The sequence below is a fragment of the Polyodon spathula genome, chromosome 9 (genome assembly GCF_017654505.1).
Source record: "Polyodon spathula isolate WHYD16114869_AA chromosome 9, ASM1765450v1, whole genome shotgun sequence".
NCBI classification, from domain to species: domain Eukaryota; kingdom Metazoa; phylum Chordata; class Actinopteri; order Acipenseriformes; family Polyodontidae; genus Polyodon; species Polyodon spathula.
In genome coordinates, this window is record NC_054542.1 from 45,692,888 (window position 1) to 45,714,743 (window position 21,856).

The 21,856-nt window shown below is 35.3% G+C and overlaps 1 protein-coding gene across 1 annotated transcript in view; it reads left to right on the forward strand.

The window, feature by feature from the left end:
* LOC121321290 (kelch-like protein 1) overlaps nucleotides 1-20,732 on the forward strand; it is a 58,798-nt gene extending 38,066 nt beyond the window's left edge. The window contains exons 6-11 of the mRNA XM_041260188.1: nucleotides 5,852-6,038; nucleotides 12,541-12,765; nucleotides 18,894-19,056; nucleotides 19,446-19,658; nucleotides 20,105-20,276; nucleotides 20,595-20,732. Of these exons, the coding sequence (XP_041116122.1) occupies nucleotides 5,852-6,038; nucleotides 12,541-12,765; nucleotides 18,894-19,056; nucleotides 19,446-19,658; nucleotides 20,105-20,276; nucleotides 20,595-20,654 (1,020 nt within the window). The 3' untranslated portion in view covers nucleotides 20,655-20,732. The remainder of the gene's footprint in view (nucleotides 1-5,851; nucleotides 6,039-12,540; nucleotides 12,766-18,893; nucleotides 19,057-19,445; nucleotides 19,659-20,104; nucleotides 20,277-20,594) is intronic.
* The last annotated feature ends 1,124 nt before the right edge of the window (nucleotides 20,733-21,856 follow it).

The window sequence follows — 21,856 nt, forward strand, 5'->3', positions numbered from 1 at the left end:
GTTTATTCTAGGATCAGTCTCAGATGTGCTGCACCATCTCAAACTCTGAACACTCAACAGCAATCTTGTCATAAGACACTTATCTGTTGGTTTGAAGGGCAATGTTAAAATGTTTATGTGCATGTTGGCAGTTTTGGATTTCATGGAGACAGGTTGATTAACTGTAATATATTGCAATAACAAAAATGAAAATCTGTGTCGATCAAATTGTCACTTTTAATATGCTGTTTCTTTTGTTCAAGTTATTAGGTTTTATTTTATGTTTCGATTCTTTCATTACCATAATAAGTATGTCCACAGTGACTCACAAAGTGTGCAGGGCATGACTCGTAAAAAAAAAAATACATTAGAAACATCAATCAACTCTGGTGAAGTGCTTCTTTTAAAGAGACCATTTCTGTATGAATAATGCATTTCACATACACAAGTTGTTTTTTCTAGGTAAAGGCATGTCAATATATTTTCAGAAAAGCATGTCAGTTGTAGACAGAACACTATACATTTTCCTCAGTCACTAACTAGCTGATTATTTGATACTTCATTTCTGGATGTATATAAAACATGGGGATTAATATATTAAATACAAATACAAATGATAATAAGGAATAGGCTCTTAATGCTTATTTCCTATGCCTTGCTTGCTGTTTGCAGACAATTTGGTCAGGAAGTCAATTTATTTGCTTTGTGCTCTCAATAATGCTTTGAATTGTGATACTTGCAATGTTGCCCATTTGTTTTTAGAGGGATACAAAACCGTAATTACTTAACAGAACAAAGTTAGATGTGAATTCAGAAGCATTTTAAAAGTACTATGAACTTCTCATGCTATGGAGACATGTGGCAAAGTGGTTAACAGTGTACACGTGCAAAAGTGATGCAGTGCTTAATCAGGAGACAAGACACTGATAATCCAATTAGAAAGGCTTTTAATAATGTAATCCAGGTCTGGTGACCTCAAACAATAATCCTAGGCAATACACAACAAAATATATTGCACTGTTCAAAATAAAGGGTTTGCAGTTCCAGATAAGAAACACAGTACAGTTACACACACAATATACAAACAGGGTCACCAGTCCTGGGTGCATGCTGCAGAGCTTTACGTTTACTTGACCTTACGTTCTATGTGGATCACTCAGCACATTTTAAAGAGAAGTTTAGCTTGTTAGTCATGAAGTCTGTGTCAAATTCATCACGGTATTATTTAAGCAATAATACACAACTGCACCACACCTTCAGCCACCCAGGAAGTGCAGATATTGCATGATAACACACAAACTTTGGAGTGTATTAGTGCTGTTATTAAATGGGTCTGTGAGTGTGTTGTTGGTAAATAAAGAAGACTTTAAAACTTTTTTTTTTTTTTATATTATTTTTTATTTGTGTAACCTTCCACTGAGAGAAGTAGTGGTTCCACATTAACAAGCATTGTTAGTTTAACAGTAAAACATTTGATTTTAAACAGTTGTGTATAATATTTTCTTTTTTGGGTCTTCAATAATAGTTTCTTGTTTAAGCTGTAGATATTGAACTGGGTGTTGCCATTCATTGTTTCAACATGTATGTCTGGAGAGGTGCTGCTGCTATTGTGACATTTTGTTTTTAAATCAATGTCAATGTTCTTTTCAGTTAGCCAGTCACAGAAAACTCTCATAGCCCATTTTTCTGGCGCTTGGTGTTTTCCTCTTTTGTATTCATTTCTAGGTTGTCTAAATCTGCTTCATTTACCTCCGTATGGAGAGACATTTTCTTTTTCAGTGTTTTCAGCTGCTGAACTTTTATAGTTAATCTCTGGGATTGTGGTCATCCTGACTGACTGGAATGGTTTTGTTTACCCAGGCAAACTTTTACATTTGGTGTATTGATTTTGTTTACTGGGATGAGGCCGCTTCGGATAAAGAAGTAACACACTGTTGTGTTATCACCAGCTATCTAATGGCTAGGGAGAAGCTCTCAGCCAATCAGAATCTAATATCTTCGCCAATGGTTTCTACCCATTTAATAATTAAATACGCAGTACATGGCAAATCCAAGCAAATGTAATATCTGAGGATAAAATGTAGCTACATATGAGAATCCAAATTCAGACTGGATGAGAATAAAATGCATTTAGGAGTAGGAAATAAAATTGACAATATGATGAATAATGAAATCAATGAGGTACTTGGCAACAAGCATCTGTCACATACTGTATGAAAAATAACCTGTCTGCAGAATTAAAGGGACCCTGAGTTATAACAAGAAAGAATGGATGCACATTTTAGTAACTTTATTCATGCATTCTCATCTGTAGGGTTATGGTGTGTAGTGTGCACAATATTACCCTGTTATACAAAACGTGAGAAAAACCAAAGTTTTTACAACCCTAAGGGTTGCTTGGCTTGGTTTCTTTGACATACTGTTCATTATCATATACACTGTGCCACCAAAAAAAAAAAAAAAAAAAAACATTAAAATACAAACAGACCTCTTGTTAAGAATTCCACAAGTACACAACTTCCCCATCCATGTGTTATACATTTACTGCCAAATGCAGAACAAGCGGTGGGATATTATATTTTTGCCAACCAATAAAAATGGTATTACATTTAATGCGGTGTCAGCCTTAGTCGTCACCATTGCAGAAACCCATTCTGGGGTCACACAAGAAGAACAAATATCCCGCCCAGGGATTCTGCATTGGTTCTAAATAAATACTATTTGGGTATCACAGCATGTTTGGGTCTTCGGTAACACTTTACATTAAGTAGGCAATTTTGAGAGTAAGTACTGAGTAATTACTTATATACTTACAGTGTATTTACAGTGTAGTTACACAATTACAATGTAGGTAATGTGTAACTACTTATGTCATTAAATTATTACACATCTTCGTGTATAATTACACAACACAACATAAGTAATTACTCAGTACTTACACTCACAATTGCCTACTTAATGTAAAGTGTTACCTGGATTTCTTGGTTATTAAAACATTTAGCCTGTTCATTTAACCAAGATATTTAGTAAGAATGCAGTCTTAGTGGAGTAGAAAGACGAAAAACTGTAGGAATAGTCTGTAACCTTAGCATTTAGATCAGCATGTAGACCACATATGTAAATGTACTAATACCCAGCACTTCTAATCATTTGTTTACTTTAAATGATTAATGTTAACTTTAGTGGAGTTCAGGGTGCGTGAGCCAGGGCTTCGCCCTTTCCCAATTTCACCTACCTATCACTTTTGACTAATTTCACCTGTCTATCATCGACTCCCTTTTTCAGCCCAGTCACAGCTCAGCTCTTTCTCTTGTTTTTGTTTTTTGCATATGCTGTGACCCATTCTCCCTCCCTGCCAGATCTCCTCAAAATATCGTAGTCATTTCTCTATCTCATCATTTCTCCAATGGAAGCTCAGTACCGTCTACTTCTAATGCAGACCTCTACTCAGCAACCAGACCTGCTGCCCCGGCACTATGGATATAAAAACGCCCTGCCAGCAGGCTTAGCCTCCAGAGCAGCTATTTTATAAGGATTGACCACTCGCCAAACTCTTAAACCCTGCACAACCACAATATCAACATCGAGGCTAGAAGTGAGTGTATGGCGTTGTTCAATTATAATTGTACCTTTATATCTGCTACACCCACGTTGCTTCCACAAGCTCGCTCGCCAGAGTTTGTCCTCTCTAGTCATGGTCATCCCCTCCTCTCCAGCGCAGCGCAGCCAAACAGATCCCATCCTTCAGCTTTATAATAACATTTTCAAGGACATGAAGTGAAGTCCCTCATTCACCCCCTCATTTTCTCAATTGTATTGATTAATACATGTCTCAATGATATGGACAAACGGGTTGCTTCCAACACTGCAGCAATCTCCATTACTTCAAGCCTATTATTCACCACTTCAATCATGGGTGCTATCTTCAGGTTCAGCACTTCCTGTCCCTACAGCTGACATTCCTACGTACAACCTGACATCAACCGTCCTCAGTGTTCCACAGCAAGAGACTGTAGTCAGAAATCAATACCAAGCTCATTTTATTTTTCTAAAAGGGAACATTTTCAAGTATAATTCTGACTTAGACTGCTTGCAAGTACTAAGAAATGGCCGAATTGTTGTTTCTGTCAAGTTTCATTTTTGGAAACAGGCTTCACATTGCTATTTTATTTGACTTTCCTATCCTGTACACTTCCACCGGCCACAATGTTCTTTCTTGGCTCGTGTGATATATCTTGCCTCAAGAACGAAGACTCTGTCTTCCTTCCTCCTTTACCCTCCTTGGACGTGGCCCTCTTACTCTTGGTGCTCAAGTCCCAAAACTAACAATTATTTGTGTTCTTTCAGATTTTCTTTTCTTCCTTACGTCAAGGCTTCGTATGAGCCGTTCCATCCTCTGAGGGTCGAACCCAGTCGCAAGGCCGAGCCTATAACTCAGTCTATTCAGGGGCCCTGAGACCATTAGGGCTAGTCTTGACTCCATAGGGAAGGCTCCCTCGGTTGGAGTCCGGCCCGTCCTTTTCTCTCTCCCTTGTCTAGAGGCCGAGCCTCCAATCCAAAGTTACAAAAAAAACTCCCTTCATCTCGTAGCCCCCATTCCCGCCCCGTGAACCTTATTTTAACTGGTAGTTTTTCTAACAAATGTAAATAATGCTGTAAATATTGGGAGCCTGCTTGACTCTTTCTGATTGATTCAGGTCTATTTATGTACTTGATCTTTGGGTAGGAATTATTTTGCATCTGAATGTATGTTTAGCTTTTGTATTCAAGAATCATTATGCTGAAAAAGCAATACTTAGAAACACATAATACAGACATTCTAATCGATGCATGTATCATTTGGTAAAGACAATTGTTTGAGTTCTCTATTGGAACAAAATGCTGATCTTTGAACTTCACTGTAATTGCTTTCTCTGATCTGCCAGTATAAAGAATTATGGTTGGAGATAAACATAATTAGATAATAAAGCATATAGCATGTTCCCCTCTCAACACCTTTGGCAAGATTCATATTTTATAAATTGTAGACTGGGTTCATTATAAGACAATAAAGTTTGATGAAATTATTTTCAAAAGATAAAAAGTAATAAAAAGGTCAAGAATAGATGTTATGATGTAGTTATGTGTTCAGATGTGGCATATGCAACCTGTCTGCAGCACATGCCTTATCATAATCAGTAATACGATCCCGGTGTTTAGTTACAGTTGCAGGATTGGAATGCTTTTGACCTGTGTGTGTTTTGCTACTGGTAAATCACTTGGAATTTTTTTTTTTTTTATTATTATCATTTTACTCATTCATAACAATAATCTTACTTAGCATGCACTTGTGTTACCATTACTGAATGTAAAATATGTACTCTCTCAAGTATTTAAAATGATACTAGTGCAATTTGAGGACATCGAGAAAGTGTAGTGTAAAAGCAACATTAGGTGCTAAACCTGTTCAGACTGGATAAGACTCAAAATATCAACAGAAATAAAACTAAATTTTAAATAGTACAATTTGAATATTTTAAATGTATACAATGCATACATCATTTGGACTCTTATACCTCATTTGGGTATGAATTAATACATTTAACAAATCATTAATAAACCCTTCATGGTAAACTGTTGTAATAATAATAATTAAAAAAAAAAATAATAATAATAAAAAAAATTAAAAAAAAAACGTTCATTTGCACAAAAAACATAAATGAGTTATTTGGCCGTCATTAAAGGATTAAAACGTATTTTTTTATTTTTATATTGCACCTTTCATAGTGGACCACCATCACAAAGCGCTTTACAAGATAGGAGACATTGTTTGAAATGCAGTAATCTTTTACTAAACAGTGTATAATGCCTACAATATATATGTTCATTGCAGCTTCTGGCAGATCTGGAGAATAATATTCTCTTCAAAGATGACCTGGAATGTCAAAAGCTTATCTTGGAAGCAATGAAATATCATCTCCTGCCTGAAAGAAGACTTCTAATGCAAAGTCCACGGACCAAACCAAGGAAGTCTACAGTTGGAGCACTGTATGCAGTAGGAGGGATGGACAACAACAAAGGTGAATACAAACTTGTAATGGATCTCCTCCTAGCTGCGGATGAGTTGTATACTACTGACATCAGCATAAGACACATACTTATCTCTCAATTACAGTGCTTGCTCTTTAGTTGAATGGTAAGATGTTTGTCTTTGAACCGTTTAGTTTGCTGTTTGCCAGATGCCAATTCATTACATTCTGAAAACAGAATTTTTGGAATTTTAATTTCAATATTTGACTCTACACATGCAATTGCAATATACTTTTGTTGTTTGTTTGTTTTTGTTTTTTTGCATTTTTAATCCACTGAAATGCCACATTAGACAGTAAAAAAAAAAAAAAAAAAAAAGTCCTCGACATGTTTCAGTTGATTTGCATAGTATCAAGCAGACAATAATGCATTGTTTGATTATGGCAAAGACTAAATTACCTTCAGTGAGGTATTCATCAATTGCATATGTGCTTGCTAAGGAGCAGAGTGGAGTTACAGAGGAAAGAAACATAATTATTTTCCTACAAGGTCAGCGGTGAGCCAGGCTTACAAATTGGGCATTTCAAATTGGGGAGAAAATGGCATAAAATACAATTGCCGATTCAAAAAAAAAAAAAAAAAAAATCTTGTATCCTGGGTAGCTTCAAGTGCTGTAAAAAAAATTCTGTGCTCTGTGTATAAAAGATTTTTGGGACAACTGCACGCAGATAAAATTTGAATGCACAGCAAGTCATTTTTACAAAACCAAGAAAAGAGCTGCACAGCTTTGTACAAGCAAGCTACGCTGTGAGTGAAGTCAAAGGAAAGTTTGTAAAGAAGTGCATAGTTGCGACCTCTGCCTTATTGGCTCCAGAGAAAATTAAATTATTTGAGAGTGTGAGCTTATCCTGTAGGAAGTATTGAAATGTCTCTAAGATTTCAAGGCAGATTTTGAGTTCCTCTCTCTGGCTATTGAAGAGACCACAGACATAACAAATAAAGCCCAGCTGGCCATTTGTCTGCGTGGAATCACACCAGATTTCGAGATGTGAGAGGATTTATTTTAATAGCAATGCATTGCACCATCAAAGGAGATTTTTTTTTTTGTTTTGTAAAGGGTAAGTACGCAGTGCATGGGCTTCAATTATCATTTGAAAAATTCAGTGGTCTTGATAATTATGGTGCCCCAGCTATGGTTGGATCACAAAATGGATTTGTTAATCAAGAAAGAAATGAACCATCTCAGTCTTGATTCAAGTAAGTTGATAATGTGTCACTGCATCATTCACCAGGAGAATCTGTGCACACAGTCCATACAACTGAATAACACAATGACTGTAGTAGTATTAAGCACTAACTTTATTAGAAGTAGTGGATTAAATAGCCAGCAATTTAAAAAGCTATTGAAAGACCTTGAATCAGAGTGCTGTGATTTAGTTTATTATTGTGAAGTGCGATGGCTGAGCAGAGGGAGTGTGCTGAAGCGGTTTTATGAACGGAGGGAAGAAGTGAAGCTTTTCATGGAGATGAAGGGTAAACCCGTGGTCGAGATGAGTGACACCTAGTGGCTATGTGACCTGGTCTTCATGGTCGACATAACTCAATACCTTTCAGAGCTCAATTTAAAATTACACGGCCTTAATTGCCTTCTTCCTTCCCTGCTTTCAAACATAAATTAATTTGAATCTAAATTAAAGCTGTGGTAAACCCAACTGAAAAAAGGCAACACAACGCATTTTCCAACACTTGAGGGACACAAACCAACATCAATAGTGGTGTAGCCAAGGAGTACTCAAATGTTCTCGAGAAATTTAGACCTAAAATCGAAAGAACTTGAATTAACCATTTTTGCAACTCCTTTCAATGTTGAGGCGGTCGATGTACCTGAGAACTTTCAACTGAAGTCATAGAACTGCAAAGCAACAGTGAACTTCAAGCTAAACACAACAATCTGCCTCTGCTAAAATTTTATAAACTCTATGTGGGTGCCAATGAATTTCCAAACTCGAGGAGACATGCACTGAAAATTGCTTCTCTTTGGTACCACAAACTGTTGTGAACAGTTTTTTTTTCCAAGCTTACAAAGAATCACTTGCTCGCCAGATTAACAGACAATTTGCAAAACCAGTTGCGTGTTGCAACATCTTCAGTGCCAGCTGATATCACAATGCTCGCCAAGGAAAAGCAAACTCAGTCATCACACTAACATAGCTCAAAAAGCGGGTGAGTTAGTTATTTTTGTAAAACATATTCTCTATTTCTGTGCTGCTTTTAAATAAATTAAGTTGTTTTTTACTTGTGTGGCCCATGATTGATTTTATTATGTGCCAATGGCCCATGATAGGAAAAAGGTTCCCCACCCTGGCTGTACATATTAGTGAAGATTTACTGGAATAATGTAGTTAGCCATATGTTCTTTGACTAGAACCTGCATTCTGGTCTCGGCTTTGACAAGTTTTTCCTTTTGTCAAGGTTAATGTGGCGTTAGTGTCTACACGATCCTTCTTTCCAGTGGTTACAGTGGCATTAAATACATGCATGTGTCTATAATCACATGCAAGTGAAAATGTTTAGGCATTTCTACTCAGCCCAGGCTTTTGAGTGCTGAACCTAGCAATCTGAGTGAATTGTGTGCCTGGAGCTCCTGCAATTTGACATTTAACATGTTGTTATATTGTATAATATAACTGAAAATTAAAAGCAAACAAAAAGCAGCCAAATCCACTTCTTCGGCCAAAGACAGCATCATTTTTTTGTGATTTTGTTAAAGTGGTTTCTGTTGCTATTAGAATGATCTGTTGACTTACATGTTTGAAAGTTTGACTCTCTGATCCCTTTGGTTGTGTGAAAGGGTTATGATGGTATTGTACTGGCATAGATGGTGCAATTTGTGCTGCGTGAATGGGTCTTTTTAAGGTGTTTCTGAGATGGCTGAGAACCAGCATTTGCATGAGAAAGTGGCTCAAATGATATTCTTTAGAACATGTGATAGGTACGTAGTACTTTACAAGTGTCATGTGTCAGAAATAGTTCCAATCATTAGCTTTATCTTGTTTTGATAATTTGATTTTTTGACATATGCTCTGGTAGTTGTGAACATAATTTAAACTGGCCTGAATTTTACGTTCATTCAACTTTTCTCAATGGGCACAATTCACATTTGGAACGCTGCAAAATGTTGTGTTTCCATGCAGATAGAACGTTTTCCTCATGTTTTCTTATTACTTGTGAAATATGGCTTTCTTAATATACCCAAATGTTGTCATGCATTTCCATTGTCATACCAGAAGTGCATGCTACCCAATGACACTGTTTCTCTGTCTCTTTTTGTGTCTTGCTCAGACCCTTTTCTTAAATTCTTCAACTGATTTTTAGTAATGCCTATTTGGAAAATGTGGGCTCTGTAATCTCAACATCAATTACAAGCCAGCAGCATTGTTACTGTGCCAATTTACAGAACAATGCCATTGCAAATCATTCTGTCAGACCTCTTACAAAAAAAAAAAAAAACTAGCCATACAATGTCTTTATATGATTAACACTTTAATGATGTAACACTACAGTAGAGATGAGTCTGGTTAATTACTTAGACAGAGTGAAATGGCATACATTTTCTAATGACTAATGACTTCATTCATTCTTAGAAATTACTGCTCTGCTACCATTCAGGGAATGTTAGTATGCATTATTGTTAAGCATTTTGTCAGATTTCTGTGATGTGCATGGATCATTTAACTGCCTTTGCAGGGTACATTAATATACCAGATTAGAGATCTGTAAACTGTCAACAGTACTAAAATAGTCAGGCAGAAAATGCAATTAACAGCCAGTTACTTAATTAAATGTCAGTGTTGCTGTATATCAATTTTAATTATTTGTTGTATTTTATTTCAATTCACTGCCTGTACAGTATATGTCTGTGTTTTATATTATATTTCATTCGCCTGATTTCCCTCCAGAGTTTAAACTGTGTGGTACTATATTCTACAGTTTTCATGAGATGTGGCATAGCTGACAGATACTACAATTGCTTGTTATTTAGAACTGGTGCTCACCTGGGTTTGACTGTAAACTCTAGACTCACTCAACAGAGGCTAACTTCCAAGACAAAAAAGATGTGACGTGTGTGACATTTTTAACAGATTCAGATAATTATACAGCAAGAAAATAACACCTGGGGATAGATTATGAAAAATGACGCATTTGACCAGTTTGCTGCATTCAGTTCAGTCAGTCACAGACTTACATACAATATGACCAGATCTAGTGCCTAAATGACAGAAAAGGTGAATCTTCATGAAATAATCAGCTGTATCTCTGCAGCTGGGTTAGCTCAGCAGGTTCCCTGAAATCAGCCAATATTGTATTAGAAACTGCTATGATCTTCACTGATGGATGAATCACAGGCTGAGTGTAAGGAGCAAATAACTGACTCATAAGCAGATACACCCAAGACCTTGGTAATACTGGCTTGATTTTTTCAAATGGCCTCAAAGCAGATATTGCAACAAACATGCCCATGCCTGCTATATTACATATTCCAGGAAAATATATTAATGAGAACAGAATGATATCCCAGATAACAACAACTGATCCAACACAGTGGATTACTGTAGCAATATAGAAAGGACTGGTTATAATGCAAGGGGAAGTTTTACTCAGCTGCTAAGCAGTTTTTGTAAAATGTGAATTTCCATAAAAACATACAGTAACAAACTATTTCTACATATGCTTAACTTGAACTTTCCAATGGCACAGTATTGCAACAATTTAAAAAAAAAAAAAAAAAAATTTGGTTTGGTTGTTGCTAAATGACTATGCATTTATAAAGGTAAATATAAGTTTATTTCCATAGTGCTTCTAATAACAAAATAAAGTAAAACTGATTATCAGTGCTGCAATACACATGACATATTATTGTGTAGACTAATTTACAATCTACATTCATTGAAAAAGAAATTGAACTTTAATTGAAATAAATAACTTTTTCTTTAGAATAACATTGGCAAGGGATTTAGCATATTCCCACAAAGCTGTTGTTGGAACTACTTGATGTAATTTGCTATTTCTGGTAATTGGATGATAATAAAAGCAATATAGTTCTGTCACAGTAATTTAATTTGTTTGCTTTCTACTGTTATGTTTTAATTAGAGTTTTAGTGAACTGCTGAGTTAAACACAAGTACCATGTTCCTTTTGTGTTAAATGCTGGTGGGTCTTGTTCACACAGCTATAAACCATGCATTGCTTATATAAAGATGTTTTTTCAACGTAGACATTAATCATGTAAGTGTTCAACTGTAGTTGGTGCGGGAGTGGGGGGGGGGGGGGGCATTATTAAGATTAGGTACATAGATTATGTTTACAGTTAGGCATGCTTAAAATTCAAAGGCAGAACACAGCACACATTCACGCTAAATAATCAAGAAGTCCAGTTAACATATGTATTGACTGGTGAAATACATTTTCAGTCCACTAAAATGAATGGCTTTATATTATCTCTGTAAGTAAGAAATCAGTGGCCAGTGTGAAAACGCAACACATAATAAAAGATAAACGTAGAATCCAAAGTAGCACTATAGCATTAAAAGCATAATCAATCAGACTGCGGAGTCTGTATCATCTGACCTGAAACCACCGAAGTCCATGTCTTCATCATCTGAACCTTCATCATTGATGATGAAAGTAATTGCCTGAATAATTAATGCACAGAGCAACTACTTCTTGGCAGTTTTTTTTCTATTCACAAGAACCGTGATATTTCCCCTTAGGCATTATTTGTGATGGTTATTCAAAAAATGGAAACTAATGGGGGACGATCATTCAAACCAGGGTATTGACTTGGCATAATCTGTTACATTTGGGACATACGGTATGATAAAATAACAAAATGAATACAAAAAAACATAGGTGCCTCTTTATATTTTGCAGAGACCTACATTTTACTGCTAGATTTGATGCAGCAAAAACTGGAAAGCCATGCAGTTATCAGAGCTTCTCATAATGCACATGACACCTTTGGTCTATATTTAATCTACCCCCAAGTATACAGCTACAGTTGCAACATGTGCTTTTAAAAAAAAAAAAACTATACAATTAGCAACATTGATAGCTCTAGAGCTTCCTAATAGTGACGAGTAAAAAATGTAAAAAAATAGTTTTTTTCTGTATAGGTAATAAATGGTCTACTGAAATATATGATAGCCAGACCACTTCACAGTTGTAACACATTATTTAATTAGTTTAATTAGGTTATGAAAATTTATAAATGTGCTAAGATCAAATGTAAAGATTTCCAGCCCCCATATTTTTTAACCTGTTGAAAAAGTTGACTTTGTTTTGCTCTTAAATATGACGTAGAACTGACTGTTGCATACAAGAATAAAAATATCACCTCCTCAGATATACATTAAATTTGACAAAGAGCATTTTGTAGAAACAGAAAGATAAGGTCACATAGCTCTCTTAGAAGTTCTACTTTTATGTATATGTACAAAAAGTCAGTTGTTTTGTCACACCCTAAATGACTTGCTTTGATGACTGTATTTCCAGGTGCATCAACCATCGAAAAATATGATCTGAGAACAAATTCTTGGACACAGGCTGGGATGATGAATGGCAGGAGGCTGCAGTTTGGAGTAGCTGTCATTGAGGAAAATCTGTATGTTATTGGAGGGAGAGATGGCTTGAAGACTTTAAACACTGTTGAATGTTACAATCTGAAATCAAAGAATTGGACCATTGTATCCCCCATGTCAACTCAGAGACATGGACTTGGTAAGTACAATATATGTGAAATGCACCCTCATTTTTATATATATACTATATATCATATATATATATATATATATATATATATATATATATATATATATATATATATATATATACACCACACACACACACACACACACACACATATAGGTGGTGTGGAGCTGTTTTGATGTGTGTTACTTTTTATTGTTTATAACACAAATTGCATATTATTAAAGTTATACTCGGAGGAAGATTTAAATACCACCACTCTTTAAACTTGCATTAACTCATGGGAAAGATCTCTACTTATACAAAAAGCTACATCACTGTAATGAGGTTCTAATGCATTAGTACACCACAAGCATATTAACTCAAGTCCCATCACTGAATCTCTCTGAGCCTGGAACAGGCAGATTAGCACAATTGTGTATACACGCAAGGACGGGCTGTGTTTAGGTTTTTAGTTGTGAGACAGATTATCCATTAGCTGAAATAATTAGGATCTAAACATGTGGGGGCTTTATCTCCATTGAACATAAAAAAGATGTGTATAAATTGTGCAAATCATAATCCTTTTCTTAGGGGCAAAGAGGGAACACCAGAACAATGTGATCTATTGTAGAACTCGAATATTTGCTCCAGCTGCATGCTTTATTGCTTTCTTTGAAATTCTTCGTGAAGTAGCCACTAAAAAATAAATTTCATCATGATGTTATTAAACTGACCTTCAGTAAGCAATTGAGTCCAAGCTTCCTGACATGTTATTACAGAGACATATAAACACTGACTAGTATTTTTGCAGTGTTTGTCAAAAAAACAATTACCATGTTTCATAAATTGTATTGACTTATATCATATATTTTCCTCTGGCAAGGTGAACATGTACTGTACATTCTGTATAAAGCTAAAGGAACACAAAGCAACTTAGTGGCTTGGAACTTGGTTTCAGTAGACTTGGTATCAGGCCACTGCATGGCACACCAGGGAAGACTTAGGGTTAAATACAGCAAAGTTGCCTCAAAATAGGTCTCCCAGACTCCTGGAACTAGGTTTCAAGCCATTGTTTCCGAAAAAGTGACTTTGTGTTCCTGCAGCTTTAGATTTCATTAAAAATACATTCAAGGTTCAAAGATGCTCCCCAAAGCAAGATACTCCAAATACTTCCTGATATTGTAGCAAGGGATACCGTAGACACCCATACATCCAGAGCTTCTTCTTTAGCGCCTTTAACACAACCTTTCTTATACCTTCACTCAAGAAAATTGTACTAAAATCCTGTCTTGGTATCACTTCCTTTGGATTTATCTAAGGTTTAGAGGAGATGTAATGTAGTGGTATTTGTAGGGTTCTCTGTATAATGTACATTTGGAAAGGGAAACTAACAAAATAAGTTTCCATTTCTGTCATCACTTTTTGGTGCACACAGCAGTACTGCTTTGAGCTCAAATTGACAGTAATATGGCTATCAGGGATGTGTAAAAAATGAGCATAATAGATCCCTTGAATTCACTGACATCAGCTGTAGCATGAAGAAAAAGCATCTTATTCCAATATCATCATATAAATAATTCAACAACCAGAGCCCTCAAAAACCAATTAAATGTAATAGAATTTTCCTTTTCACTTTGTACTAACGGCTCCCTGAAGGCAAGACTTGTAATTAAAGTGAAAGCAAAGATGACCTTAGCAGGGACAGTGTTTCCTCCTAGGGCTTTATTTTGAAAATTGAATAATTTGTCATATTTGTAGGGCTGGGACTGAAACCCAAAGTTGGATATGGGAGGATTGTTTTCAAGTACTCTTATTAAATATAGAAAGTACACTTCATCACAAGAACTCTTCATTGTGTGGGATGGGTCATGCCACAGTAAAGGGAGTAACTCATGTCTAATGTTCTCTTAAGTGAAGGCACCCTCAAGGATTTAACACAAATTACATTTTATAAACGGTAGACCCAGGATGTGTCTTCTATGGAAAATACTACTCTCCAAAAGGTAATGGGAAAGGCTTGTTTCAAGTCCTGCTTCCATACTTGAAATGGCATACCTAAAGGAAAGTCTTGTGTGCCCTTATGATTGTATCAACCCTGCCTTTTGAATTGGGCCCCTTAAAACCTTACACCCCCATTCTAGTAAATAAGTATCAACCAATATTGTGTACAATTCTCAAGATGCCCTGAATATACAGGTTTCTAAGTTTATGGTGTCCTTACACCTCAGTGGGAAGGTGGGACGTGTCCAGTCTGGTTACATTACAATATAACTTACTTTTATATAGCTCTCTTCATGCAAGCATATCCCAGGGTGTTTTACAATGAAAACAATACAATAAAAGGGAAGCCAGCGGCCTAGCAATCCAGCTCAAAAATAAGCTAACTCAAACAAATATTTTTGAAAATGATTTTAAAATGTCAACTGTGCCAGCTTTCCTGATATAATTTGGAATATAGTTTCAAAGGCATGGAGCATAACTTTTAAAGACCCTTGGTCCCTCCTGATTTAAGCCAACTTATTGGTGCAACCAGAAGGCCAGCATTTGCTGATCTATGACTAGGGGCATACAGTACTAACAGTTCCTGCAAATATGAAGGCCCTAAACCACAAAGGGACTTATATATAGTAAGGAGAATTTTTTTTTTTTTTTTTTTTTTTTTTTTTTTTTTTTTTTTTTTTTTTTTCTGTAATCTTGTCGTGACTTATAGATTGTACATATGTTGTTATAAATGATTAATATTTCAGTTCCCTGGGAAACTTAATTTTGCCATGTTTCCCTTCTGTTACTGAAATTACTGGCTGTTAAGTAAGTTTTACCTTTAGTTTTACATTCGTTACCCTTAAGCCTTCAAAAGAGTCATTGTATTAGGCAAACTACACAGCAAAATAATGATTTAGGTTTTTGGAAAAGTACTTAAAGCTAACTAATTGAATGTTAAAATAATTATTGTTTCTTTTTTGTGAGAAATGAGCTAGAAATACTTCCTTTCATTATCCATGCTGTGAATTAGAAAGAAATTGCTTTAAAGAGAAGTTGTAGTTTAAATCTAGTTGAAAAAAAAAAACAAAACAAAACAAAAAAACAAAAAAAAAAAACATTTTGGATGTTTCCTTAGGCATTGCTTTACCTTTAATGTGCTGTTTAAGATTTAGCAATATTCATAAACATTTAAAGAAAAAAAAAAGTTTAATATTGAAGTTGTACTTTTTAAAAAATATATGAAATTATTACTTTAGATTCCACTTTATACTGATGCATTACGTATAGTGTAGCCAAGTTGGATTATTGTGATAAATTACTTTCAGCCAATATCAATCAATCAAGCTATATTTTATATAGTGCCTTTCATAGTAGACCACCATCACACGTGCTTTACAAGATGTAGGGTTAACAACAAGCAAATCCATAATAGTTTAAATACAGAGAAATGTATAATACATGATTGTAGCATAATATATGAAATAGTAGCAGCAGCTAATAGCAAATAATATAGATATTAAATAGAATTGAGAAAGCCCGAACAGAACACATATGCCTACCATGGAGAAGTATTGTTAATTACATATATACATGTATACAATGTATGCATTGGGTCTTCCGGTAATTAACTAAAAATCCTGACAATAAATCACAAACTTTGAGTCTTATTACTATAATAAACTGGATGAATTGTCTATGTACAGTGTGTGTGTGTGTGTGTGTGTGTGTGTGTGTGTATATATATATATATATATATATATATATATATATATATATATATATATATATATATATATATATATATTACTATTCCTATATGTGACAATTTGAAACGATCTAACATAATACTTGAAATAGCAAGCAGCAGCTAATAGCAAATAATATAGATATTAAATAGAATTGAGAAAGCCCGAACAGAACACATATGCCTACCATGGAGAAGTATTGTTAATTACATATATACATGTATACAATGTATGCATTGGGTCTTCCGGTAATTAACTAAAAATCCTGACAATAAATCACAAACTTTGAGTCTTATTACTATTTAATGACTCAATGCTCTATGTACAGTGTGTGTGTGTGTGGTGTGTGGGTGTGGGTGTGTGTTTGTGTGGGTGTTATATATTAGTTCCAATTTCAACAAATACCTGTGGGAGTTTCATACTGTGACATTTACTGAATGACTGACTGTGTTAATGGATGGATAATGATGCAAAATAAAAAGAATGTTAATAAAGTCATTAATTAGGCTGACAGTAAAGGTTCCACACCCTCTAAACAAAGTTTTATGAAAAGTCAAAGTCAACCACAGACTTTGATTACCCTCAAACACTACCCAATTAAGAAATAAGCTTTAAAATGTAACAGGGCTTGCAGTTTCTATACAGAGCCTGGTATGAGGTCCATTAATCTCCATACCTCTGATACATCCAGGAAGATTTCAAAATGGGCTAGGGATAGTGTCAAAATGAATGATTGAATAACAGTTCTCTTCAGTGATAAATCCACATGTTGTCTTAATTATACTGCCTGGTGAACGTTTCTTGCCGTGCCAATGTTGCAGAACAAAATAGATATAAAGTAGGATCTGTAATGGTGTGGTAATGTCAGACACCCACATCTTCCGGAATGGATCCCTCACTGCTCTTCAGTGCCGAAGTTAGATTTTCTATCCAGTGGTGAGTATGCTGGTGCAGTCATTTCATATCAAATGCCATTTCATGACACTGCTTGCCCACATCAAGCAAGGATTATCACCTCTTTATCTTGAACAGAAAGCAATCGAGAGAATGGATTGGACACAAGAAATGTGATCTGTTCAGAATCGAACATGCGCTCCAGCAGTCTTCAGAACCCCAGTTAGAAGTAGATACAGTATTTTAGTCCTTAATAACATTGAGTTTGCAACAGTTTTCTTCAAGTGAAAAAAGGCACCTATACTTGGAGAAGAGAATTAATTCAAACTTAAAGGTCAGCAGTCCTTTACACTTTCTTTATTAAATTAGCCCACTTTGTTTATTTATTTTTCCCAACGTAAATTTCAAAATGAGCAATTGCAATTGCTTGCTTTGAAGGGATAAGTGTTGCCATGGCAAGGTTAAGATCTAGAGCTCATAGCTGTCAGCACAGTATGTCTGTGTCTGTGTTGAATAGTAATACAAAGTGTAGAAGTGAATAGAAAAATGTGGTAATCAGTATTTCTATCAATACTTCCGGGATTTTGATGTCTTACCATTTGGGGTTATTTTCATTGGTTTATGAAATAATTATTCATAAACCATTTTATCCTTAATCTGTGTTTAACAATTAGTATGAGTACAATGTGGTGTTCACAGATTACTCTTTCTTTAGAAGGTCAGTCAAACCAGGCAGCGGTGAGCTGGAAGGTACATTTTTATCTTGTCTTGACAAATCATCACGACAGCCTTTTTAGCTGTAAATGTCTTTGTGAGTGGCTGTCAGGCATGGAGACATTTAAATTGGGGACAGAGATGGAAAGGTGATATCATTTTTAGAATTAAATGTAAGCATTCGCTGCATATTTTCTCTTGTACCTGTACCTACTTTCCAGGAGTCAATTTGATTATTATGCCGTTACAGAATATGTGTGTGATACCGATCTGTGGTGTGCCATTCAATCTGTTTTTCTGTGTCGGTAGATAACAGTTCATTTTCACGGCAATGTTTCTTCAAATTTCCAAAATCCAAACATGCTCAGTCTCAGTGTATGCTTATGCAGGTTGTTTGAATAATTTTGGACTCCATAGGAACCTTGATTTTAGCATTTTCTTTTATTTGCAAGTGGAAATTACCTGTATTGTTCTGTATTTAAAAGTACTCCATATCAGATGTAACTATACATTGGTTTCAATGATTCAGTGTAGATCTAAAGTTGATGAAAACTTTATTGGATCAAGCATTTCATTTTCTGGATAATACTTCAGTCATTAGTTATTTAGAAAGACATGGAGAAGGGGCTTATAATTTCATACCTTTACAGGGATGGCAATGCATTAAAAAGGGTTGCAATTAAATTGGGAGTAATGAAAAATATACTGTAACTAATAAAAGGGTTGGACAATATACTGTAAAAGTGCATAGGGGAGGGCATGTCTTCAAGGGCAAAATGTATGCCTAATGTTTCTGTTGCACCATTTCTGTTCTGTTTCAAGGAGTAACACTGTTAGAAGGTCCTATTTATGCTGTTGGAGGCCATGATGGCTGGAGTTACCTGAACACAGTGGAGAGATGGGATCCACAAAGTCAGCAGTGGACATTTGTTGCAAGTATGTCTACTGCCAGGAGCACGGCTGGAGTGGCAGCTTTAAATGGAAAGTAGGTAGATTCCTTAAAACCCAAGGCACAGCTATGTTACTAATGTTTGCTGCCTGTGCATATGTATATGATAAATGAATTAGGACGTTATCTTATGAAGCTGGGGATACCAATCACTCTTACATGAAAACAGAGCTTCTTTCTTACATCTTCTAGGGAGGGATTACCTAGATGTACCTGTATTGCACTGTAGATAGTGATGGCTTGACTTTAATGCTCTGTCCTATTCATGACCATGGGATCTTGTGCACACCTTCTCCTACACTTGAAATGAGCTGCTCATGGTTGCAAGAGAACATATCTTTTCAAATGTATTGCATATGTAATTAATTCATAACTTTTTTTTTGTAATAAATGAAAACGACATTATACTGATATCATTTTAACAGGCTGTGTGTGGTTGGTGGCCGTGATGGAAGTTCCTGCCTCAGTTCAATGGAGTGCTATGACCCTCACACTAATAAATGGAGTATGTGTTCACCGATGTCCAAGAGAAGAGGAGGTGTAGGAGTCGCAGCATGTGATGGTTTTCTATATGTGGTCGGGGGGCATGATGCTCCAGCTTCCAATCATTGCTCACGGCTTTCAGACTGCGTGGAGAGGTACTTCAATATAAAGTCAATTCATTTGTGAGTGTGGGACAACAAATTATGTGCAGCACACAGTTATATAATAGCACATTTACATTGCTGTTATTAATCTGTATTTATTCACATTTTAGTAAATCATATTCACAACTATTTTAACTCATGAGTTATTGAATCTTTTCTTGGTGCTCCTGCTATGCCCCAAAAAACATAATAATGTACAATATTCTTCATTGAAACTTTTTACAAGTTCATGTTGTTAAATGATTGATATATTTTAAGATTGTATATATATATATATATATATATATATATATATATATATATATATATATATATATATATATATAAATATATATAATATATATATATAGATTATATATATATATATATATATATATATATATATATATATAATATATATATATATATATATATAATGTTTTTATTTATTTTTTTAGATATGACCCAAAAACAGACACATGGACAGTTGTTGCACCACTAAACTTGCCTCGAGATGCCGTCGGAGTATGCCTTCTTGGAGATAAGTTATATGCAGTTGGTGGATATGATGGACAAACATATTTGGACACAGTGGAATCATATGATCCTGAGACAAATGAATGGACAAAGGTAACTACAAAAGTACCTTTACTCTATATCACTCCGCCAAATCCAGGCAAGTTGTCAATGTAGAAATCATTCCATAATTACAAGAGAAGGGTATCAACAGCAAACCAGAATGATGTTAATTGTGTTATTACATATGTAATCAACATGTTATTTGCAGACAAGTTTATTGCTTGTAGATGTTCATTATTCTTTCAGTTAGTATTACAATTGTAGTTTAGATACCTGACAAATGGCAATAATCCTCTTCATAATGTGAACATGCTGTAATCCTTTTCTTTGTGTGTATTGTTTTACAATCTGTCATTCTCTTTTACACAGATGTCATCACTGAACATTGGAAGAGCTGGCGCATGTGTCATTGTTATCAAGCAGCCTTAACAGTCTCATTATCAGATGGCTATACAGAATATACAATGTGAATTACCCAGAATACTCAGCCAGGAGTAGGGGGGTTGAGGGGGGATGATGACCTACCTCAGAGTGCAGGGACTGGGTTTAAAACCTGCAGAAAATGAGTGGTTATCTTGGTTGTATACTGTTCATTTAAACTGGATTTATTTTGTGGTAATTTGTATGTACTTTATAATATAAGCATCATGCTTTTCAATTCTGTAAACATCAGAGCCTTCTCCTTATGTCTTTGGTACTTCTCCTTCTCTAACCCACAGGGGATTGATCTACCAGTTCACAAAGTATATGCATCCTAAAATGGCTTAAATAAAGACAGTGTTAGCCTCTCTTTCTTTCAGTTCCTATCAATGGGTATGTTTACAGCAGAAATAACGGACCCAGATGGAACCTTCTTTTTAGTTAATTCAATTAACCAGTGATAAAGCGGTTTTCACTGTATTTATAAAGGTGTACACATGTTTTTAGATATAAGGCCATCATCTATGAAATGTCTAAGATGTATAGCATACTTTTATTTACAAAACGTTTTCCTATGTTATGTTATTCTTGCCAGCTTCCCATCTTACTAGTTCCAGATGCCAGGGAGTGAGTGCTCGTCTACAGGATGCCACTGTATGTTTTTCACTTGTGGGGGAAAGAAAAAAAAGCCTCCATTTCCACTTATAATTGAATGAATTATAATAATAATCTAAACAAAAACAAGAATGTTACTCTGCATATGTCACATTCATTTTGCCCAATCACAGTACACAAACTGTTTTCAGTGTCAATGGATCATGGCTGATGCTTGCCAACAAAATTTGCTTGTGCACCAAGGCCTTAAGAATCATCCGTTCCCTAACCTATGTTCCTCTCCACTGTCCACCTTTCAGATTTTTATTGTATTACTCACTTGACCCTCCTTTGTTGAGAGCACTCTATCATGCAGTGCACATCAATCCATTGATAAGAGAATGGAAGCACTGTGTTTATCTGCCCCATATGCAATGAACCAATACCAAATGTGGTATAAAAATGTTTTTCACTGAATCTTCATTGTGTACCAAGAATTATTGTTCAGCACCTTACCTTTGTATATAAACTCTAACTGAATCAACACTGTAAGGCATGTTTTAGACCAACATTTTGAGAACAGATGTAACATGGTGCATCATGTACAAGACTATGAG